The sequence below is a fragment of the Hippocampus guttulatus genome, chromosome 4, assembly GCF_054856545.1.
Source record: "Hippocampus guttulatus isolate MCC_2025c chromosome 4, RoL_Hgut_1.0, whole genome shotgun sequence".
NCBI classification, from domain to species: Eukaryota; Metazoa; Chordata; class Actinopteri; order Syngnathiformes; family Syngnathidae; genus Hippocampus; species Hippocampus guttulatus.
The window spans coordinates 6,978,801-7,004,781 of record NC_141264.1 but is presented as its reverse complement, the minus strand read 5'-3'; the positions used below and the strand labels follow the sequence as shown (position 1 = coordinate 7,004,781).

The window sequence follows — 25,981 nt, the reverse complement described above, 5'->3', positions numbered from 1 at the left end:
AGTCATGCTGAGTTGAATGCCAAAGAATACAAGTGAGTTTTGAGGAGGGTTTTGAAGATGGGCAGAGAGGAGGCTTGCCGAATGTTCAGTGGGAGCTCATTCCAGAGAGAGGGACCAGCAACAGAAAAGGCTCGATCCCCTCTGAGCCTCAGTTTAGTTCTTGGTACTTCTAATAATGTCTGGTTCACAGACCTGAGGCGCCGGGCAGGTGTGTCGGGGCCGATGAGCTCAGAGAGGTAAGGTGGCGCGAGATTATTCAAAGATTTGAAAACAAATAAGAGGATCTTGAAAATAACTCTAAAATGTATGGGGAGCCAGTGAAGGGATGCCAGAGTAGGGGTTATGTGCTCCCTCTTACGGGTACCAGTCAAGAGGCGAGCAGTGGGATTCTGGACCAGCTGAAGGCGCTTAATGGAGGACTGGCTGACTCCAAAGTAAAGGGCATTGCAGTAATCGAGCCGGGATGTGACAAAGGCATAAATAACTGTCTCAAAGTGTTTATGTGAGAGGAGAGGTTTTATTTTGGCCAGCTGTCTAAGGTGAAAGAAGCTGGATTTAACAATGGCACCAATTTGCCGATCAAGTTTGAAATCACTGTCCAGTTTAAGGCCCAAGTTTGGGACTGTTGACTTAAGATAAGGAGACAGGGGGCCCAAGTCGACAGGATGGGATGTACAAGGGCCACTGGGACCATACAATATCACCTCTGTCTTCTTTTCATTGAATTTCAAGAAATTTTGTGCCATCCAGGTTTTGATTTCTTCCAGACAGGATAGGAGTGGCCTTAATGAGAAGGCGTCTTTCTTGCTCAGTGGGAGATAGATCTGGCAGTCATCTGCATAGCAGTGGAACGGAATACCATGTTTCCTTAAGATGGAACCCAATGGGAGCAGATACAGCGAGAACAGCAGAGGCCCCAGAATTGAGCCCTGTGGAACACCACATGACAGGGGAGCAGCGCGTGACTCAGAGCAGCCAACGCTCACACAAAAGGTTCTGTCAGCTAAATAGGACCTAAACCACTCAAGAGCACTGCCGCCAATGCACACTAAGTGCTGCAAACGAGTCAGCAGAATACTGTGATCCACTGTATCAAATGCTGCAGTTAAGTCCAATAAAACTAGACACACGTGGTCTCCAGCGTCATTTGCCAGGAGGATGTCATTAGAAATGCGTAACAGGGCTGACTCCGTGCTATGCATCGTCTTGAAACCTGACTGGAAGACCTCCAAGATGTTATGTTCATCCAAGAAAAATTTCAACTGCATGTGCACAATTTTTTCCAGAATTTTGGAAATGAAAGGCAGTTTGGAAATGGGACTGAAACTTGACAGCGCATCTGAATCAAGACCAGGTTTCTTGATCAAGGGTTGGACCACAGCATGTTTAAACTGTTGGGGAACTATACCAGAAGAGAGGCTGCTGTTGATGATATCCAAGACCGATGCGCCAACACTCGGGAGCACCTCCTGAAAGAAGTGCGGGGGAAGAAAGTCGCAAGGGGAGCCAGATGGCTTCGTCTGGCGAACTACATCCTCCAAAAGCGTCAAGGACACAGTTTCAAAAGAATTTAGCACAGCTGAACATAAACTGAATCATAACACTTGCATTGACTTCTACCACATCCACACTTCATCAGTTTGCGGCAGCTTTTCAAAAAAGGTTCCAAAGAAGGCCAGAGAACTTTCCATTTGTGACTGTCTTTCAACCATCCCCACTTGAAAGGAGATGGAAGTTCTTGCTGACCAACTATGGACGGGTCCCAGATATGGCCCGCTTGGAATGCAGCATGTTTAACGTGTGTCGGTGGGATTGTCTTATATGACCTCTGTCCTAAACATGCTTCATCTGCTGCAGTAGTGGCACTTGATCGCTCATACATCAGAGTGATGAATCTTGCTTGAACTGGTAGACCGGACTTTTCAATTTCAGATGAACATGTTTAGCGAAACCAGCTTCATGGCAATCTTATCCTTTCCTTTTGCCATTGAACTATGATACCACATCACATATGGAAACGGTGTGGAAGAATAAAATCCCACTGTTGAATAAGCCCATTCCTCTGATTTAATATCCTGATAGCTGGAAATTGTGAGGGCATTTCCCCTGGATACCAATTACTAAATTTATTCAGCAATAAGAGCTCATCTTCAATGACATCCCGGCATTAGCAGTCCATTTGTTTTATGAGAGGGACTTTTTTTTTGTTTTTTGGGGAGCACATTTTTGGGAAAAATGTAATATATATATATATATATAGACCTAATAGGAACACTCCAGCCAAATTTCATGTAATCACAATTTGCTCTGTTGATTTTGAGCAAAAGCACACAACAGAGTTAATCTTGAAAAATGGCAGCCATGTTACTATTATTTTTTTAAACGCAACAGCGCTTTTCTAGAAAATGTGACCAATGAAAAACACTGCCAATTTTCTTGTTTATATCACACTTAATATTTTTTTCAAAGAAAACCTCGCAGCAAAGGCATTTTGGTGACCATCTTGAAAAATGGCCACCGTATTGGATTTTATGCGTACAAACGGGTGATTACATGGCCAGTAGTTCTCCACCAACATCACCAGCCTTGCTGCATGCATATTGATTTTTTCCTGGTGACAGTATGAACTGTGTGTACACCAGTGCAGACATCTCCTCTAGTCTGTGGAGCAGCTTCAGTTGATTACAGTTGGTCTGTTGCAACTCTTCTATCTTTACTATGACTGGACTCCTGTGGGTTACTGTCTTGGGCTCCATTGGCTACATTGCATTGTCTACAAAAACTGCCAATAAAAATATCGTGAATAGTATACATCTTCAAGTCAGGTTTGTTGTAAGCCTTAAGTGTGCCCAAGCATGATTAGAACATTGTTCCTTTGTTCATGTTAACATAGCTTATTACCACATTTAGAGTGCATGTGTCTCCACACACACACACGCACACACACACACACACACACACACACACGCACACTCACACACACACACGCACGCATACAACAGGCACAAACAGGACTTGTGTCCCCATGTGCTGGGAAAACCCTAAACAATTAAATGCAGCTGATTTACAAAAAGTACAAGGAAGAGATGCAGTAAGCCACTGCACAGAAATACAATACAGCAAGTGGCTGCTCAGCTTGTAGTTAGTGCAAGATATTTTTAGCTCTTCGATTCTCTTTCCCCCACTTTCGTTCTCATCTTTGATCCTTCACCAATTCATCCCCACTCCACTGCAATTCCACTGCCTTGCATGTTTATCTCTCTCTTGATCAAGTTACACATCTCGTTCTGTACAGTAGCTACGTATATCACAAGCACAAAAGGATGACATTCTGTGCTTTCTATAGGTGCAAGTAACAAGATGAGTAGAGAACACTAAGATGTTGAGGGAATGTTTCTTAAGCTCATACTGAAATTCGGAAAGAGCGTACTGAGGCAAAAAAAAGAAATTGTGAATAATTTATCCATCCTCGGCTTATCCTCATTTCAATGTTAAAATCTTGTCAATGTATGTTATTTTATTAATTTTGAGAAGCTATTTTATTTTTCTCTGCTTTGCTTCTGAATGTCGTCAGCTCTTGTTTGTGAATGCTTTTAGGTGCTGTGTCTTTGCTTGTATGAAGCTCATTGAGTTGCCTCAGAAATGAATTGTGCAATACAAAGAAAGCTGCCGTGCCTTGCCAAGGTGCCTTGATGACTATTCTGATCGATTCCGAAATGTCATTCAATCACTGTGGCACATATGGTACAGGCCAGTGTTAGCCTTGTGCCATATCATACTGTGATCATACTGTGCATGCGATGACAGGAGATTCTCATCTCTAATAACATGCATTGTTATCAGTGTAAAGGAGCATTTTGGTTGAAATAAAAACAAAAATATCAGCAAAACATTCAAACCATTTTGCAGTAGTTTAGCTCAACATTAAGAAAATGTATCATCTGAGAATGATTACTTTGTAATGGCGCCAGACACCCTCGTTTACATAATCAGGCTGCCTTAGAAATGGTGCAGTCAAGCTGTGTTTTCTGCAACTATTATCGGGATAACTGAGGGTGAAAAGCCATTCATGTGGTGAAAGGTGAAATGAAACCTCATTACATCACCTGCACCTGCCAATGGTTATGTACAACTGAAATAGTGTAGCAGACAAGTGTGAAGTCCCTGCAAATGTATCAATAAGTATGAAATGCATCCTCAGCCTCCCTGGTAAGGTCTGTTCAGGGGTGCTGGAGAGGAGGGTCCGTCAGGAAGTGAGCCTCAGATTGAGGAGGAGCATTGTGGTTTTCGTTCCGGCAGTGGAACAGTGAACCAGCTCTACACCCTTAGCAGGGTCCTCGAGGGTATGTGGGAATTCGCCCAACCAGTCCACATGTGTTTTGTGGACTTGGAGAAGGCGTTTGACCGTGTCCCTCGGGGAGTTCTGTGGGGGGTGCTTCGTGGGTATGGGGTACCGAACCCCCTGATACGGGCTGTTCGGTCACTATACCACCGATGTCAGAGTTTGGTTCGCATTGCCGGCAGTAAGTCGGAATCGTTTCCAGTGAGGGTAGAACTCCGCCAAGGCTGCCCTTTGTCGCCGATTCTGTTCATAACCTTTATGGACAGAATTTCTAGGCGCAGCTGAAGCGTTGAGGGGGTCCGTTTTGGTGGCCTCAGTATTGCATCCCTGCTTTTTGCAGATGATGTGGTGCTGTTGGCCCCTTCAAACAGGGCTCTCCAACTCTCACTGGAGCGTTTCGCCAAGCATGGCTTCACACTTGGGATGAAAATTTTTGGGATGAAAATCAGCACCTCCAAATCTGAAACCATGGTCCTCAGTCGAAAAAGGGTGGAGTGCCCCCTCCGGGTCAGGGGGGAGATCTTGCCCCAAGTGGAGGAGTTTAAGTATCTTGGGGTCTTGTTCACGAGTGAGGGCAGGAGGGAGCGAGAGATCGACAGGCGGATTGGTGCAGCGTCTGCTGTGATGCGGACGTTGTATCGGTCTGTCGTGGTGAAGAAGGAGCTGAGCCAAAGGGCGAAGCTCTCAATTTACCGGTCGATCTACGTTCCAACCCTCATCTATGGTCACGAGCTATGGGTCGTGACCGAAAGAACGAGATCCCGGATACAAGCGGCCGAAATGAGTTTTCTCCGCAGGGTCTCCGGGCTCTCCCTTAGAGATAAGGTGAGAAGCTCGGTCATCCGGGAGGGGCTCAGAGTCGAGCCGCTTCTCCTCCACATCGAGAGGAGCCAGATGAGGTGGCTTGGGCATCTGATTCGGATGCCTCCTGAACGCCTCCCTGGTGAGGTGTTCCGGGCATGTCCCACCGGGAGGAGGCCCCGAGGAAGACCTCGGACACGCTGGAGAGACTATGTCACCCAGCTGGCCTGGGAACGCCTCGGGATCCCCCGGGGAGAGCTGGAAGAAGTAGCTAGGGAGAGGGAAGTCTGGGCTTCCCTGCTAAAGCTGTTGCCCCCGCGACCCGGCCCCGGATAAGCGGTAGAAGATGGATGGATGGATGAAATGCATTCAAAAATGTTATTGTCACAGGCAGAGCTGTTAAGAGAAATAGATCCTAGCGGATCTGACTTTCTCAGATATAAAATAAAGTGATTGGTAAGATTTTATAGAAACAATGATAATTGTAATGCATTAGTGAAAGATGAAGAATAATCTGTGCTTGATTGTTGCACCTTCTCGGCAGCACATGTGTTGCAGCCCTGATTTTGATAGGGGGGAATGTCTGCGCTATTTGACTGTTACCGCGCAACAGCCCTCGGATGCTTGTGTTTTTTGCGCCTGTAATGAGCAGCATTTTTCACTGCCCCGTTTTGTTCACCGGAGATGTCGGCACTGTTGGAGAGTCTGCCTTGGTGCGGCTAGATGGATGGCTGCTGGAGCTGAGGATGAGGAAAAAGGAGTGTCGACGCGGAGCGCGGATGCGTATTTGGACCTGAGAGTCGGCACTTGGAATTGAAGCGGATTTACATGGGACAGGAGACGTGAATCAATCTCATATTTTCATCAGTGGACATTACAGCTTCTTGTTTACTTTCAAATTTAGCTGATAACAGACGTGTGCGACATCAGCATGATGTCTCTGATCCACTGTTGAAAGGACACTTCGATTTTCTGCTCTTTCATCTATAACTGCTTCAACCAACAAGGCGTACACAGGAATAGTGGTTACGATTGCATGACTGTCCTTGTCTTATTGTATTTCATTTTATTTTGTTTCATGTATTATTGTATTTGATCGGTTGTACTGTGAGGTTGCTGGGTCGAGAATTACTCCTGTAACTGTAACTTTTAGACCAGAGTGACTGTAATCTGTATTTGTGATACAAAACATATTCAAGTTTGTTGTGACAAATCATGGAAACTTCTTGCAACCTGCTCACATCCTCATCATTATTCACATCATAAACTGATTCACTGAAATTAACTAACCACATTTACCGAAGTAATTGACTCTACCACAATAAATCATGTTCAGTCAAGTAGACAAGCAGATAATCTGGGTTGACTGTTGCCACTGTGAGGGGCACCGAGGTTCACCCTGGCCAGATGGCACTGTGCGAAAGAGACTTGCTTCAAAAGGAAAAAAAAAAACCCAGGAGGTAGATGTGGGTCTTTCTATTTGTTGTATTTACAGTGCGTCGTGGGCATCATAAATGTGTTATCACAGAGCAAAGCATAATGGACACTCAGCCTACACAATATTGTTACACAGTAAACAGTAAATATTGATAGAACAAATAAAATATTGCAGTTACAGTTGTCCGTATATTGATGATGATTTAATGCCATCTGACGTGGCCCATGACGCAAACCCATGTGTGCATCCGAGTTAAGTGAATGATAAACTGCTGAGTGTCAGTTGAGCATCATGATTGTGGGTGTGAAGGTAATCATACAAAACGATGATGGATGGGTCCGGCCATAAAATATAAGGATGTGCTGCAATTGTGTGTGCGTGTGTGTGTGTGCGTGCGTGCGTGTGTGTGTGTGTGTGTGGCACCTGAGGCAGTGTTGATGGTCCTGACAGCCTCCTTTGTACTGATTCTGTTGTTAGGGGGATAATCAGGAACGTTGTCATGGCGCCTGTCTGAGATCCGGGGACTCGTCTTAGCTGGAATATGACTGAAATGGAATGGAATACATTATCGAAAAGTATTCATCTTGTCCAATTCACAAAGCCAATTTCCAGGGCCCAGAAACACCATTTCCATGCAGACCAAAGTCAAAACCACATCGGACATGTTTGTCTTTCAAATGACGTGATTATGAGAAAGATTATTCATTAATTTTCAACGACTATTTCGGCTCACTTTGAGCAAAGGTATACCCATGACTGCCTGCCTGTCAATCACAAGGCACATACATTATGCAAGGACATTCACATAAGGATCAACAACTAACATGCATGTTTCTGCAATGAGTGAGGCGCCAAACACACACACACACGCATGCACGCACACTCAACAAGAAAGACCTGAGCTGAGATTCAAAACCCAGAATGTTTCAAATAGAAGGCAGACATGATAACAAACGCTCAACTCTTATGCCAGAAAGACGATATTCAGCATTCACTGTCAGTGTGTATAAGAATCAGTATTATGTTTAGTGAAGAAAACATGCCGTACATTAGGGGTGGCAGGAAAGTTTCAGGGCCGGAGTCACAAGCCACTTTTCAAATCCACTACAAGTTTTTCCCTTTCAGGTAATCATTTTAGCGTCTTACACACTTTCACAGCCTTCTCTGCCACATTCTAATGCACTGCTGGATAGATTGTTCTAGGAGACTCCACACTTCAGTCACCATGGGCAAAACACGTCCCCTTGATGACCCGCTTGAGTTTGGAAAAAATAAATAAGATTACACAGAGCCATGTGAGGAGAGTAGGGAGGTTTCTCCAGCACAGCGGTTTCTCTCGACCAGGAACTGTTAGATGCTCAGTCATATCTTGTCATGGTGAAGCAGCTAGGAGTTGTCCTGCCACGACTCTTGCTTCTTTTCGTGCACTGAGCAAAGTAGGATCTCTTTGTGAACACGCTACTTGATTGTCTGGCCCACAAGAATAGGAAAAACTTGTCGGCATATTTTTTGTGACAAACAGTCCTGGAAATTTTCTGACACACCTCATAAAAAGTTATGATTATTGTTTAAAACATAACTTCTGAACAACATGCAGTAACATATACTGTACATATATTTGTGAAATCACACCACGGACTCACCCCGACTGGCTGTGTTGTTCATCAATGGCATCCACAGCACTCTCCACAGAATTCAAGAGAGACTGGATTTGATTGGCTGATTCTTTCAGGAGGAAACGGGTCACAAACTGCTCCACATTTGTTCCTCTCTCATAGACCTGTTCAGAGAATAGTAGTTGTTTTGGAAAAGAAACTGTATTTCATTTGTTTGGAAGTTACGTTTTTCACCATCCGTTCTGTTATAATTATTTTTCAAGTTTCTGCCTTTCAGAAGACTTTGAAGCGCGCGTCTACCTGAATTCTTCTCTTACATCCACTTGTCATCTCATAGTAGGCAACAGAAAGCAGGAAGGCAACAATCACAGCTGTACACGGATTTACTATCGAACAGAACAAACTCCTTGTTGGCTCTCTGCATCTAAGATTAATTGCTTAAGTTTTGTTTTCAGAGATTGTGACAATCAAACAAAAAAATAAAAAGAATCGAAAAATGTAGACAGAATCATATCATTTGGTCCGGGGGTGCCTGAAAAGGGTTGGCTTGTTTCAGATTATATTCATAGAAAAAGGGAAAACAACTCAGCTACATCATCACCAAGAGCTTCTTTCCATCATCACTGTCCCATGTCACAATACTGAATAATTACCAAAAATAACAGCTTCCCATTGAGGCAATTCATTCATTCAAGGCAATGGCTTTGTTCCCATATCACTTTGTGGTCTATCGAGAGCATCTTGTATTGTGTTAACCAGGGGCAGAGCTACGTGGTGGCCAATGGTGGATGCGGCCTGTCACCCCAATGTCAAGGGGAATATTTTGATAAAGGTGATTCTGTGGTGCGGATAATTAGTCAGGCCTTAGTTTCCCCAGGGTCACGTTCCGTTACACTGACAAACTGAAATGTTCTGCCACCACACATTTAGACTGATAGTCCAGCCAACTATGTACTGATACTATTGAGCTGCATACAATATGCGAGAAGAGATTGATAAATATCGATGCATTGGGAAATGGAATTACTTTACCAAACACACCTTTTGAAATTAATTGTATCTGCCTTATTCTTGAAGTATCTCATGGAGAAACGAATATGTGAGTGACTTCCGATAAGAGACTACTGGTTAGAATTTTGCCATTTGTTACTGCGGGTTTCATTTCACGGAGCGATTTATTTTAATTTTTGTTTCCCCACCCCCTTTTCAAAACAATCATAAACCCCCATTGCAGCGAAACATAGATTGTATGGTTTAGGAAATTATTTTAACAAGCAGAAGAAGTTGAATCTGTGTCTACAAGAGCCATGTTTTGAGCTGGCTGCCAGACGAGGATGAGAGAATGTTGGTGAGACAAACACTAGTTTCCAGCACCTTTCCAGATTATCTGCAATCATTGAAAGTTTGGGATTTAATGTAAGAACAACAAAAAAAGAGAAATGTTTTACAGTTCAAAACTAATTTCTGACGGCAATCAAAACTCTAATGTGGCCTCGGATTAAAATTTGTTATTTATTGGACTTAGATGGCAAGGCTTTAAATGAACTGGATAAAAAAATAAATAAATAAATAATTCGACACCCATGTTAAAAAGCCTGTTGGAACCACTCATGTAAATGTCATAATTGACTGCATTTGCACTCTGGAGGGCAGAGTCAACCAGTCATGTCAGCTTTACTGTCAGAAGTCACAGTTCATTGATTCAGGGAGACAATTAAAGTTCTAGTGCAGTCAGCCATTCTCTGCTGCTCTCTAATCAAAAGACAAACACTCCCAGGTGACGCGCCTTCACGTAGGCTGCATTGACTTCTCTTATCTCAGTTGATGGCTTTCATAAAAAGGTACACACGGAGGTCCACCCATCATTAAAAATCTACTCAAACAAAGACACCTACAAACACAATCGTGTAAAAGCCCTGTCACTTCATGTAATGACGTTCTCTGCAGTGTTTGCCAACCTTTATTGAGCTAAGGCACGCATCCATCCATCCATCCATTTTCTTCTGCTTATCTGGCGTTGAGTTGCATTGGCAGCAGCTTTAGCCGAGAAATCCAGACATCCTTCTCTTCAGTCACTTTGTCCAACTCTTGCGTGTAGGTTCCCAAATTTTTCACAGGCCAGTGGAGAGACATACTGTAGTCTCTCCAGCGAGTTCTGGGTTATTCCAATGGCCTCCCTTGGTGGGATTGTCCTGGAACCTCACACCAGCGAGGGGTCCAAGAGCCCCACCTCATGTGTCTCCTCTCAATGCAAAGGAGCAGCAGCTCTACTCAGAACCCTTCCTGCATGACGGAGCTTCTCACCCTATCTCTAAGGGACAGCCCATAAACCCTGCAAAGGAAACTCATTTAGGCCACTTGGATCCACAATCTTGTTCTTTCAGTCACGACCCGCAGCTCATGACCACAGCTGAGGGCAGGATCGGAGCTTGAACAGTACATCAAGAGATTCGTTTTTCAGCTCAGCTTTTCAGCTCCATTCTTGCTTCACTTGTGAACAAGACCCCAAGATACTAGAATTGCCTCCATTCGAGGCAGGATCTGGTCCTCGGGTGGAAGGGAGCACTCCACCCTTTTCAGACTGAGGACCATGGTCTCAGTTTTGGAGGTGCTGATTCTTAACGGAACCGCTTCACATTCTGTGAACCGCTCAAATGATACAATGAGACTTCAAGATCACGGCTTGATGGAGCCAAAAGAACTGTAGTGGGCTGTAATACCCTAGAAAACCCACACAAGTACCGTATTTAAAAAAAGGAAGTCAAGATGGCGCCCGAGTAGGCAGCCGTCAGCAAGTGCTCTCATGAGCATTGCTTTTTTGTTGTTTTTGTGTTTGTTTTGTCACTTTGTGTTTGTTGTTACGTCGTGTGGACCTGATGTGGACTTTTTTCAGCATTTTTTGGCCACGACATTCATCAAGGAGGAGACTCTGTGCTCGGTGGTTGCGCCTTCTCGGCAGCATGGGTATACCAGCACTGTTTTTGACTGGGAGGAATGTCGGCGCCATTTGACTGTCGTTGCTGGACAGTCCCGGGGCGCTTGTGTCTTGCGCCTGTAATGGGCAGCATTTTTCACAGCCCTGCTTTGTTCAGCGTAGAGATCGGTGCTGTTGAACGGTCTGCGGCTGGATGGAAGTAAGTCTTGAGGAGCCGACGATGAGAAGAAAGGAGCGTTAGCGCGGAGCGCCGATGCGGATTTGGAACTGGGAGTCGCGGCTTGGAGTTTGAAGCGGATTACGTGGGACAGGAGAAGTGAACTAATCTCTTTTCGTCAATGGACGCTACAGCTCCGTGTTTGCTTTCAAAACTTAGCGTGTAGCAGACGTGTGCACATTTTCAGCATGACGTCTCTGATCCACTGGTGAAAGGACACTTTGATCCTCTCCTCTTTCATCTAGAACTGCTTCAGACAACAAAGTGTATGCAGAAAATTGGTGAAGATTGCACGACTGTATGTGTCCTATGTGTTGTGTTGTGTTATTTTTGTTATTTTGACTTCAAAATGGCGCCGCGAGAGTGGCTGCCTTTCCAGCAGCTCCTATATTTTGTTGTTCTACTTCTTCCTTTCATAACTTTGCTGCTGTGAATTGGGAATTTCTCCATTGCGAGACTAATAATGGTTTCTTAATTAATTAATTATTTTCTGAACTATAAGTCACAGTTTTTGTTAGTTTGGCCGGGCTTGCGATTTATACTCTGGAGTGATTTATGTGTGAAATTATTAACACATGATTATGTCATTTCACATGTTATTTTCACATTAAACCACAAGAGGGCGCTCTCGGCCTGTGTTGATAAATCGACGATGAGTCTGACGTAAGCGACGTAGAAGAGGAAGCAGCGCATCGTCTACCTCCCGAGTTGGAGGAGTTATTTAAAAGTGACAGAGGATGAAGATTTCATTGGATTTAGTGATTTGGAGTTAAACTGATAGTTTGGTAAACTTGTTAGCATGTTCTTTATGCTAGAGTTATACTAATAACTAATATGTTATGTCGTTACTGACATTACCAGGCATGTCACGTTAGTATACCGGACACTTATTCAGCCTGTTTTTCTCTATTTTATTTTTATTTTAAATTTCCTTTCAAGATGACATGTACAGTATGTTTTTGGTGTTGGATTTTATCAAATAAATTTCCCCCCAAAATGCGACTTATACTCCAGTGTGACTTACATATGTTTTTTCCTTCTTAATTATGCATTTTTTGGCTAGTGCGATTTATAATCCAGAGCGACGTATAAAAAATACGGTACTTGAAGAACATACAAACTCCACAGAGGAGGGCCAGAGCTCAGTCAAGACTATAACCTCTTGGCTGTGAGACATGTCCACCACTACCTCAATTCACGTTTATTTATAGAGCACTTCATTAAACAACCACCGATAACACAAAACTGGGAAAATTAAGGAGTGCTAAAAAAAAAATGTTTAGAGCATTTCTCTGGTGAACATCTTAATTGGAAACAAGTGAGTCTCATGACTGGTTATGAAAGGAGCATCCCCGAAAGGCTCAGTTTTTCAGCAGCAAAAATGGGGCAATGTTCACCACTTTGTGAATAAATGTGTGGGTAAACAGTCCCAACACCTAAAGAACAATGTTTCTCAATGCCCAATTGCCAGGAATAAATGGATTTTATCAGCCATGGTCCCCCCCAAAAATCCAGAGAATCTGGAAACATTTCTGCATAAAGCAGCAAGGCCAAAGCACCCCAATTTTTTTTTGTCCTGTGACCTTCAATCCTTCGGGTAGCACTTAAGCACAGCTTCATTGTATAAAGAATATTGGCAGTGTGGGCTCAGGAACACTTCTGCAAATGATTGGCACTTAAAACTGTTCATTGCTATTTGTACAAATGCTAGTGAAAACTCTAGCACGCAAAGAGAAAACCATCTATAAACAATACTGGTGGCTTCTCTGGGTCCAACTTCATCTGAGATGGACTGATGGTAAGTGTAAAAGTCGACTGTGATCTGACGAGTCCACATTTCAAATTGTTTTGGGAAATCATAAACTTTGTTTCCTCTGTGCTAAAAATGAATGGTCATATCCAGATTGTTATGAGTGCAAAGTTCAAAAGGAAGCATCTGAGATGCTATGGGGGTCTGTAAGTGCCCATGGCATGGGCAACTTGCCCATCTGTGAAAGCAACATTCACACTGAAAGGTACCGTCGAGGTTTCAAAGCAACATATGCTGACAAAAATATAATACCTGTACAATAATTCAGAGAGTTTGAGGCATGCTGTTCACATTTAAGACGACATGTCTTTCTGTCACCAAATTTTCACTCCGCCAGGTGCATCTCACTCCTCCAGGGCCAGCCTGCCCATCTGCCAAATAGGCAAATACCCACAGCGACCCTTTTGCACTGATATCAATATCGGCATTCAAGCCAAGGCACAGATGCGCTGTCTCTGACATTATAGCATATTCCCCTATTTGCTGAATTTAAAAGAATATTTTCAATCTACACTCCAAATTAGCATTGGTATAACTGCATTCATGCAACACCTTGATAATGCTTCTTCCCATATTGAATTTAGCACACATCTTTCATGCTCTCCCTCACGGCCAAGTGGGCCCCATAGGCCCAGCTATAAAACCTGAGATAGAAACACTGTGATCTATAATTCACACGGATCACTGACCCAAGAGAATGTATACTTGGCCCCTTAACATAGCCCCGGGTAAATTAGCTACTGTGCACACTATTATTGGCATCTGTGTATATGTGTGTGCGTGTGTGTGTGTGTGTGTGTGTGTGTGTGTGTGTGTGTCTTCCTGCACACTTTGTTGTATGATGTTTAAAGTTTAAAGGTTGAATGACAGTCTACAGTAGTTATGCCTTGTGATTGGTGAAGGACCACGCTACGTCGCATCACATCTCAGAGCCTCAGTAGCTTCATTGAAAATACTCATTTGAAGTCGTGCATATCCAGCCTCAATATGGCCCTCACTGACACAAATGTTCACATTGCTTTTTACAAAATGAACGTAACAAGATGAAATCGGGAAAATTTAATCTGGTAGGAGAATTGACTGAGCCAGCAGGGGCACAGAAGTAGTGTGGGAACATCTTTGTGTGTGTGTGTGCGTGTGCGTGTGCGCGCACGTGTGTGTGTGTGTGTGTGTATTATCCACCCACACATTTACTGACTTAATGGCATACACCACTACCTCTCCCTCAGACGAAACATGCTCACACTCATACACTTTATGCAAGAGATAATCAAAGAGTTTTAAGGTAGAAATCCTTTTGGACTCAGATGTTATCCCATCATGCTCTGCTCGGACAGATGCCAAAAACGGGTCTGATCATTTGATTGGTACATTATGGAACAACCGAATTAAGTAACTAAAATTTCGAAAGGTATTTAAAAATAGGTAAGTAAAATGAAATAAACACAATTCTTACTTGAGTTTCTTTGAAAAATAGATGATGGGGAAAAACCCCCCACATAAGACTCCAATGAATCCATCCATCCATTTTCTAATTCGCTTTATCCTCACAAGGGTCGCGGTGTGCTGGAGCCTATCCCAGCCGTCTTCGGGCAGTAGGTGGGATACACCCTGAACTGGTCGCCACCCAATTACAGGACACACACAGACGAACAACCATCCATGCTCGCACTCACACCTAGGGACAATTTAGAGTGTTCTATTAACCTGCCACGCATGTTTTTGGAATGTGGGAGAAAACCGCAGTACCTGGAGAAAACCCACGCGGGCTCGGAGAGAACATGCAACCCCCACACAGGTGGAATACCGATCGTAATCCAATGTAGCCATTGGAGTATTCAAAACTTCATCACCACACGACGTCCTAGCTCCTACAGATTTTGTCTTATGGCGAGCTGTATTCATTCTCTATTTTCATAAACCTTTACATATGCGGGTGGTTACCTATGGTAGTATTTTTTAAACTGCATGGTGGTGAAGAAAAGCATACTTTACGAAAGATCATTTTCTCATGAAAAAAAAAACACATCCACATTTTGACCAAAGAATGTAGGTAAAATACAATACATTACACACACACACGCACACGCACATGCAGACACACACACACACATTAAAAAATGTCTATTTCTTTTTGATCCTTTACTGTCACTGTACTACACTCTCCATTGCAGGGCATGAGACTGAATATGTTGAGAGACAAGTGAATCCAAATTCTCCTGAGGAAAGCTGTGGCTTAGGCTTTCATACTGCTGTTAAGGCATTTTCTTTATTGTGCTTCCAAATAGCTTCAGGCAGTACAATACCACATCTCAGACTGCTGAGGTGTTCTCCCTAAAGTATACTGGAGCTGTCGATTTTTGAAATGCTTATTTATTCATGTTCGTATGTTCTTGGCCATGACAACCAATAAAGTTAATGTTGCAGAGAGTCTTATCTCATAAAAGTAGTTGTGTTGTTGTTTTTGTATCTGATTGAAATTGTTATTAAAAGTGTGCAACACAACGCAGGGGCAGCCCGCCAAACAAACAAAAAACATCTGATAAAATCAAAACATTCAAAAACAGTTGCAAGCTCATTTATTGGATGAACACATATATTCGTCATATTTCAAAATAGCAAGAAAACATTACTTATCGTTGAAGACAAGTAACTTGATTTACAGGAGAAAAAAACCCCCTTGACTCCAAGTTTCACCTTGATGACCAAGCTTCTCAAGCTTCTCTGAATTTATCCATCCATCCATTTTCTGATCTGCTTCTCCTTACAAGGGTCGCGGGGCGTGCTGGAGCCCATCCCAGCTGTCTTCGGGCAGTAGGCGGGGGACACCCCGATCTGGTTGCCAGCCAATCGCAGGTCACGCATAGACAAACAACAACCATTCACACTCACACTTAGGGACAGTTAACAGTTCAATTAACCTGCAATGTATGTTTTTGGAATGTAGGGAGAAACCGAAATATTAGGACAAAACTCACGCAGGTAGAGGAATAACATGCAAACTCCACACAGGAAGGGCGCAGCCTAGATTCGAACCGTCAACCTCCGTACTGTGAGGAGGACGTGGTGTCCAGTCGGCCACTTTGCCATGCTGTGTTGATTTTACTGAATTTTAATTCATCAAGTGGTTGCACAAAATCTCGAAAAAAATTTTTTTCAAAGTAGTCGTATTCTAACACAAAGGATATGGATCCAGATGATCTCATTTCATGAAACCATTTCATGAAATGAAATTGAGTAAATTCAACACACCACTTCTTTAGTGTGGTTCGCAGGAAATGACGCACTTTGTAACCAGCGCTCCTCCTACACAAGCATGTGAGACAAACAAAACTGCAGTGAGTGGCTGGAATAGTGTGAAAGTCGTCAAACAGCTACCAGCAGGTTTGAGTTATTCCAATCAGACGTCAAGCCCATAAACTGACAACCTGACACTGTACAGATCCAACCTTATTGGCTTTCAGAAAGACATGACACATCAGGGGGGTAATGATAGAAGTGACAGCAGAGATGAAAAACAGTTACCGAAGATGCTCAAAGAAATAGATGTGAAGACAGGAAAGAACAAAGCAGAGGAAAGAGAGTACGAATAGAGTTAGGATAAAGAGAAAGGTGGACTGCCATTGCATTAAATGCTTAAGTGTCTGTCCTCCATCTGTTCTCTTTTCACACAATTACTGAGCTACATCTCTCCCTTCTTCACCCCAAAGTATGCTGCATTATTCATACTTGGGTGTAACCTCATCAGTCAACTTACCCAGCTGACAGAAACTCTGCCAGTCAGCTCCCTTGCCACACTAAAACATTATTCACGCCTGCATTAACAGCAAAAAATAAAAAATAAAAACAGATGTTGCTCACGTTGTCAGATATGTGCTGGCTTTTAACCTCAAATCTGATGTGTTTAAAATCGTCCTTTAAACAATTAAACAGAAGTTAGACCTTAAAAGCTGCAGCACTGGCTGCTCCTCGACCGAATTGCTGCTCCGCAACTCAAGAGAGAAACTTACTGGCGGCAATGTGGGAATGACCGCAAAGTTATTTGATTCCACCTTAAATACGTTTTCTGTAAACACCACACCGGTCAGGTTCAAGAAAAACTGGAAGCTTACTGCGAGCAGAAGCAAGCGAACCAGTGCTCCGGTGTGCTGCAGACAAATCGATGTCATTTTACAGTACCGTTCCTAAAAACTCCAAAATACAATTCTGTCAGAAATTTGGCCCCAGAACATAGTTGCACCAACTTTCCAAACAGTGAGACTTTTTCCATCACTGCATCTGCAGAAAGTAGAAGAACAGATGGCTACAATCATGTTATGAAAACTATTGTTGGTGTATATATACAGTATAATGTCTGTATTTTTTAAGTTTTTGGCACATGATAAGGGAAGCACATTGCTTTGTTGTCAGTGTGTTTTAGCATGAAAGTCCACAGATGGCGGCAATGTCTTTTTCTTGATTTGTTTTGACAGTTGGCAACATTTGAACCATCACCTAGACTAGAGCACATCTGTGGAACACAACGTAAGAACAGTAGCGGGGCCTCAGGCTATTTATATTTCTTTTTGTTCAGATTCCAGTCACTCTAACTTAAAATTTTCGGGGTGCACACAGTACAAGGAGCGCACAGTCTAAACTGCATTGTCATATTAGATATTCTCATTTCTCTTATTTATTCACTGTATTACTGATAGTACACCGCCATTCATCCCCAAAACAGCATTTGCTGTTTTGCAAACTGTTGTGGAGCATTAAAACTGTTGGCAAATGTCTTTGCGAGCTTGAACGAACCCTGATGACAAATCAATATCCGCTAACCTCGCAAAGAACCGCAAAGACCTTTGTGACTCAGTTGCATACGGGCTTTAGTGAATTTGCTCTTCTCGGTTCGCCACCACGCAGTGTTAACAGTGGCAAACCAGCTCCCAGCAACAAAAAAATACTTAATAATACTAATTTAAAAAATGGCAAATTTACTGGTTACACATGCCAAAGCAGCTAATTTTAGGGTTAAAATGCAACCATTTCGGGGCAGCCTGTAACTGTGTAAAGTACAACCAACAATGCTAGAATGTCATACAATGGAAGTAAATTAAAATGTGTTCTTGTCATATCACATCCCACTCCCCAAATTTTGTTCAATTTACACATCCAACATAATGACCACATAATTTCGAGCCTCAGTTTCCAATGAACATTATCCAAAGTTCCAAGAGTGCGCTTGCTGTCCTTCAGTAATACAATTTGTGTAAGCATACTATAAAGACTACCGTATTTTCCGGATTATACGTCGCTCCCGTTTATAAATCGCACCAGCCAAAAAAATGCACCTGAGTATAAGTCGCATTTTTGGGGGAAATTTATTTGATAAAATCCAACACCAAAAACATACATCATTTTTAACATACAACAAACATACAGCAATTTAAAATAAAAATAAAAAATAAAATAAAGAACAACAGGCTGAATAAGTGTACGGTATACTAACGTTACATGAGTGACATGCCTAGTAATGTCAGTAACGACGTAACATGTTAAGAGTTATTCAGATAACTCCAGCATAAAGAACATGCTAACACGTTTACCAAACTATCAGTTTCACTCCAAATCACTAAATCCAATGAAATCTTCACCCTCAGTGTCACTTTTAAACAACTCCCCCAACTCGGGAGGTAGACGATGCACCGCTTCCTCTTCTACGTCATTTACGTCAGACTCATCGTCGATTTATCAACACAGGTCGAGAGCGCCCTCTTGTGGTTTAATGTTAAAATAACATGTGAAATGACATAATCATGTGTTAATAATTTCACCCATAAATCGCTCCAGAGTATAAGTCGCACCCTCGGCCAAACTATGAAAAAAACTGCGACTTATAGTCCAGAAAACTGAAGGCAAAAACAAGCATACTTGACAAATACACTTTTAACACAGATGGGCATTCCGTCCCTGTAATGGAGCATTCTGTCTGTCCGGGACCCATTTTGGGGAAGGAGGGCGAGACGTTTTTCAAAACGGACAGACTAAGCAATGACGGAAGTGGGTTTTCGTCCATACTTGTAATCCTCCCTAACTGGGCCAAGTACTTACGGACATCCAATTCACTCACTACTGACAGAAACACGCCCAGCCAGTCTTGCGTGTGTAATCCACCAATACGCTACTTCAGACCAAATGTGAAATATCACGATGCACCGCATGTCTCGTGCGTGATTACCATGTTTGCATGCGAGAGGGAATGACTTCACTTCGGGAAGGAGTAACTTCACTTTGCTTCATTCAAACAGACAAGAAGTGGAGCACTCATCCTCTGTCCCAAAAAGTTTACACATTGCCAGTCAGTCTGGTGGTTGTGTTGGCAGCTAAATGCTATCTTGGTTGACACTTAAACAGTTGTAAACAAGTCTCAGTCCCGTCCCACACCGTATGTCGGACCCGTTACAAAGGGGATGTTTGTGCGCCTTATTTGAGGAACAGATTTCTAAAAGTAAACTTATGATGATTATGATTATTATAACATTGTTGCTTATCACTAAGACATTAAAAATATGAAGAAACACTGATGACAGTTTTGTTTGATTGATGGCCAGTCTTACCTGCAACAGCCAATCACAGTTCTACTGAAAAGATTTGGTACACAAGCACATATGGGATGAATAGGTCAAAGTTTACATGCGACAGTCCTGCACATTTTCCAAAGTGTGGCGTTTTGTGATTATGGAAACACATGTCATGTGTTTTCTATTTTATGGACGACCTGTTTCCCTTATGAAGTGACACACAAGATTTGTCGTGAGCGCCTCTATGAAGAGGAAAACACACAAAAATTTCTAATACCGTATTGGTCTGAATATAAGACGGTGTTTTTTGCATTGAAATAAGACTGAAAAAATGGGGGTCGTCTTATGTTCGGGTCTAGACATTATACCCATTCACGACGCTAGATAGCGCCAGATATCAATGAAGCGAATGCTGAACTTGACTCCTCAGGCCAAAATGAACCCCTGCCATGAAGGATAAAAATAAAAATAGTGGTAGCACGAAGAAGAAGAATAAAATAGCGGTAAGAAGGAAAAGAGGAGAAAATAAGAGAAGAGATAACAGAAAATGGAGAAACGTAGTGACAATCTGGAGAAAAGTGGGTCGAAGATCGGTTGCTGAAGAGAAGTTATGATGTAATTTCATTTACATTCATTTACGAATGTGATTGCACTTTAGATTTGAATGAGGCAAAATAACATGCTTTTTCTCTCAAATATATTGTTATAATCATTTGTTTCAGATGTACTCTAATTATTTTCTGTATAAAAATTAATTTGGTGTTCAAAAAGTCTTTTCAAACTTGAGTCTTGAAAAAGAGGGGGTCGTCTTATAATCAGGGCCTTCTTATATTCGGGCCAATACGGTACTTGCGCAATCATTGAAATATTTTTTTTAGAGGTTGATGTACGTAGAAGTCAAGATGTCAACAGAAATTTTCTTGACCGTTGAATGCATTTTTCACACATTAGGCACCATTTAGATTCATACTGAAGTTATCACCTATATATGTTATATGTTTAGCTTAAAACTATGTATCATAGACAGGTCGACTTTGACTATAAGCCTCACTTTGTGCCTTGCAATATGACCGCCAGTTGAACCTTATGAGGTGACCTTAATTTGAACTGTCTTGGCAACCGAAAATACTGTTAACACCTTTTGTGAACAGAGACCACACAAGTACGTAAGAGCGTCTGATAGCTAGACTGCGGTTTCGCACTTACAGCTGTTTTCCATCCAGAACATTAAGATAACTTCTGAGAAAGGTAAAAGCATCTATCAACATGTTTTACAAGAACACGATATCAGGAACACCGGAACATAAAAATGATTAAAAGAAATAAAAATAAACCAAGGACATTTAAACCATCATCCCAGGGAAAGACAAGAAACCGAGGACATCCAAACCATCATACCGAAACTGAAAAGGTGATGCCCATAACAGGAAAAGATGATACCCTGTTAGAGAAATCTATGAGCAAAATTGTATCATGTTTAAAGTTTAATTTAATCTGGACACATCTAAACGTTTGGGTGCGTATCCAGCACCCCCAAATTCCTGTGCACAAAGCCAGAGGGCTGTTGAAGTCCACAATTAGCACGTCAATACAGGTGGGCGATCACGGGGGAGAGGGCGAAACTCGGTCACAAAAGGGGAATGAATAATTCGGGAACAGCGGTTGAACAACAAAAGACGAGTTGAGAACACCCGTCGCGCCCAGACGACATTGGCCATCCGCAAAGTCTACAACATGCTAATTCGATGTAGACCAGCCAGAAAAGGCGCCAATGTACTGGTGGTTCAATGTTTAACACAGGTAACCCATCACTACCGAGGGGCCGGACCGTGGGTGCGGTATGCAAATATCGGGGGCAGTGTTATCCTTGTATGTTACAATAAAAGCCTGAATTGGCGGGAAGGGAGCTGGAGTGTGATCGCGGAGCAACTAACCGTCGTTCGCTCTCAGAGATCCGCTCCCGCCGATATTGAAGACAATTTTCCTGTGTACCGAGTCATTTCTTTAACTTTGTCCGAGAAAATCTCTGACATACCCACAAGGAGATACGCCCCGCTTTCAACACATAAGACTGGTATAGGAACTTTGTCGTGAGCGCATTTGAGTCTTGACCATAACGCTTGTTTGTTTCACACTTGTGCCCTGAATGTTCAGTAAAACATCTTGCAAGAACTTCTCCATTTCCAGCCTCAGATTTTCGCACATCAACTCAGCCCGAATCAAACGAACACGCGGAGGACCTGGGGGAAGTGGAGGACGGTGACGGGATCCCGCCGTGTCCTCAACAACACACTTCCCCCTGCTTGATCGCCTCCAACAATACTTTACGTGTTTAGCCTGTCATGATGTGTCACCAAACAGCAAGGGAGGGGGTACATATTACATTATTGTTGGCAACTAAAGAGCTATTTGAACAGATTTATACAAGATTCCATTGGAGCCACAAACTCGTTAGAAATGTAAAATGAAGATAAATGCTTCTGTCCTTATGTCAAATAATATGTAAGGACTGCCCGGCAAAATCGGGTAAAGTGCCCATCTCTGCTTTTAGGGGAATACAACTGTCAATACTGTGCATGCATTCAATTGAATGAGGACATTGACTGACTTGCATTACTGTCGTTAAGATACCAACAGCACTGACGAGTAGTTCTACTTAATTGCCAATGATCAGTATTCAGCACTGATAATACCATGGAACATTATAGGGTTGTTATGTTTAATTTCTATGGAGGATTTAGAAACATGCCCACACTTTTTTTTAACCAACCTGTGCTATAAATATATAGAATAAATTGGGGATTGCAGTAAGGAAGGTACATTTTGCAAGAACTAAGACACACAATAAGTGTGAACTGCGAAGGCAGAGGCATTTATTTTCTGTTTGAGTATGTCGTATGTCGATATATATCTCTATAATATATCATTTTACATCGGTCTCCATGAACTAAACATTACCCAGCTGAATAATATCAGGATATAAAAATCAAACAAAGTAGTCTTTTTGAGGTTTGAGTCCGATGGAAGCAACATTCCTGCCCCAGAATTTTTAAAGGTAATGTTAACCGGGTACATAACTGTACTTGAGAATTGTATTCTATATTTCACATGTAAAGTCTAATTGAATCATTTACATTGCAGAATTATTTATTGGTGCATTTAGAAGAAAATAGTGACTATATGGAGATTTTTATAAGGAGACTTTACAGTCATTCTCAAGTAACAGGGACTGCATAATCTTGCCCATAACTTCATTAAATGCTTTTGAATTTGGGATGACTGCAACAGAAACCATCCCACCAATGACCACGTATTAACTTTTCGACCGAGTCGACACGCACTGTGTTTCTCGTGTTCCCTTCCGTTCTTTACTTCTATTTTTGCCATGAATCAACCTCTGTCCGCTTTCCTCTTTCTTCCATTGATTGTCCTCTGCTCATCCTGTGGTTTGTATAGGGAAAGCCTCCCTCACCGTGCTCGATTTCACCGTAATCCTCGGGCTAGCGTGAAGTGCATGAGATGGAGGTGCTGCTGGCAGACAATGGAGTAGAGATGAAAGAGGAGAAGATGATAAAAAGGAAGTGAGAAGGAAGAAGATGTGAAGGAGAACGGTTTACAATTTCCAGGACAGATTTAGAAAAAAAAAAAAGATAAGCTCAACAAGATGACAGGGTGGCAGAATGTCAGAATGTATGGTGTGTTTGTGTGTGTGTGTGTGCGCGTGTGTGTGTAAACATGTTGAAGCTCAGGAAAAAAAAGGAAAATACACTATTAATGAGAATGTCTCATTAAAGGAACCATTTATACAAGACAAATTCAATGAATTCTTGCACACACGCACAGACACACACACACACACGAGGGCACTTACACTTAAATCCACTTCTACAGAGCCAATTAAAATTGTTTCCCAGAACAACCTCTGACATAAATAGTTTCACAAAAAGAAAGGGATGAAGGGATGAAAGAGTTTGACGCTCTTGCTCTATCTTTGTAGAAAATGTGTTTGTTCATGATGTTTGATGTCTGTGGGGTGAACAAATCCCGTCATTAAGTGGAAATTTTGTGGCAAATGTTTTCAAAATGTTTCTCTAACAAATAAATTCATTGTCATATGATGGGCTTCACTCATATCGTAAGCAGTGGTTATTTGGACAGTAGTTGTCCTCCACATTGCAAATGAGTGTTCTCAGAGATCCAAATACTGTACCTTAAAATGACTACAGTGGAGTATAGTGCTTCGAACAATCAGTGGCAATCTGTCACTCCAAAGAGGAAATGTCTTCAAGATGACATCCGACTGAAAGTAATGCCAATAAATCATGTTTTTATCAGCTCTGTTGAAGAAATCATGTTGCTGCATCCCCTCAAACCACGATGTGACAGCAGAATATAAAACAACTGCATATTTATTGACTTGTCAAAGCAAATTGTCCCATATGTTCTACAAAAAAAACATTGATTTTAGTGTTTTCTTTATTTTGTTTCCAGTCATCCAATTTCCCGTTCTACCCCCACTTGGACCAACAAAACCAAGGCTTCGGGGGGAAAAAAACCCCCAACAAAAAAACAAAAACAAACGTTCGTTCAGTTGTTTAGTTATGTTGAAAAAAAAAAGCACATCAGACATGATACAAAACTCAAGGCATTTCAAATACAAACGTTCTGACTTTTAAGAAAAAGTAATAAATGTAAACAGTTACCGGTAATTATTATTATTTTGCTAAAATTCTGGAATGAAGTCTGAGGAATAAAAATTATGGAACCACACTGTAAATTCCCATTCCCAAAACTAATATCTGCATCAGATTAGATATTCCGTCATTGCACATATATCCATCCATCCATCCATCCATTTTCCGAACCGCTTGATCCTCACTAGGGTCGCGGGGGGTGCTGGAGCCTATCCCAGCCGTCTTCGGGCAGTAGGCGGGGACACCCTGAATCAGTTGCCAGCCAATCGCAGGGCACACAGAGACGAACAACCATTCACGCCCACACTCACACCTAGGGACAATTTAGAGCGTCCAATCAGCCTGCCATGCATGTTTTTGGAATGTGGGAGGAAACCGGAGCACCCGGAGAAAACCCACGCAGGCCCGGGGAGAACATGCAAACTCCACACAGGGAGGCCGGAGCTGGAATTGAACCCGGTACCTCTGCACTGTGAAGCCGACGTGCTAACCACTGGACTACCGGGCCGCCCATTGCACATATATAGACTCACAAAATTTGACTTCTTCTTTTTACCCATTACAGTACTGAGCTGCCTTGAAACAAGACTTAGCTGCACAGTGAATTCCTTCCAGTTCCACTCTTTTTTTCTCTCATATATCCATATTTATTCCACTAATCAAAACTCACTGGACGGCTAAGCGGCTCAGGCACAGTCTGGAGACTTTACACGACTAATAACACTCTCCATCTTTTTAACATCACCCCATCCCACCATCCCCTCACACATCTGTATCAATTTGGAGTTTTTTTCCAGTGTTTCATGGATTTTCTCACAATAATGAAACGGTACAGAATGTAAACGAAACTCACGAAAACAGTCACCTCTCCTCTGAATTGCTTTCATTAATGGTGGATTTGCTCAGACTAACTTTTTTTCTCCAAACTGTATTTTTTTATTTTTTTTGGAGGGGGTGGGGGGGTTTGTACTAGCTTTGTACTTCTCGGGATCGGTTTGGTCTCGAGACTGCTCTCAAGGTCACATTTTAAAGGTCATCTCGGAATCAAAGGCATTTTTACTCTGTCTTGTCTCGGTCCAGGACAGGGCACACTCCTTAGTAATGAAGTTTGTTTTTGAAAACCATAAGGAATTAATTTGCCATTAATGTAAGTGGAAACACTGCAAATTCTGTGGCACGCTGCTTAGAGAAACCCTGCACCTCTGCATTGTGATGCCGGCGTGCAAACCAGTCGACCACCGCGCCTCATAACTTGTTTTCCGTTGTTTGTGTGGGTACTAAACATGAATTCCCTAATTTCAAGGAAACTGTTCATTTCTTCTTGAAGATAAAGCATTTCTTTTCACTACAATTGTTATTACTTTTGATGATTACCTGAATGGATTTAGAATTGAGGAGGATTTGTTCACTGTGATGACGTCTGACCAGATTTTATCATTGAAATTGATGAAAGAACAGCCATTTTGCCCTACTGCTGTTTCATATGAGCTGTCTGAAATGCATTGAACACAAGTGTTTTGAATTGAAAATTTGTTATGTCTTTAATTTAAGGAAGGCATGGAGAATTT

General features: G+C 42.2%; 1 protein-coding gene across 1 annotated transcript in view; it reads right to left on the bottom strand.

Moving 5' to 3' along the window:
* necab2 (N-terminal EF-hand calcium binding protein 2) overlaps positions 1–25,981 on the bottom strand; it is a 125,138-nt gene that overhangs the window by 55,813 nt on the left and 43,344 nt on the right. Inside the window, exons 6-7 of the mRNA XM_086109514.1 lie at positions 8,225–8,361; positions 7,005–7,126 (exon numbers count right to left, since the gene is read on the bottom strand). Of these exons, the coding sequence (XP_085965640.1) occupies positions 7,005–7,126; positions 8,225–8,361 (259 nt within the window). The remainder of the gene's footprint in view (positions 1–7,004; positions 7,127–8,224; positions 8,362–25,981) is intronic.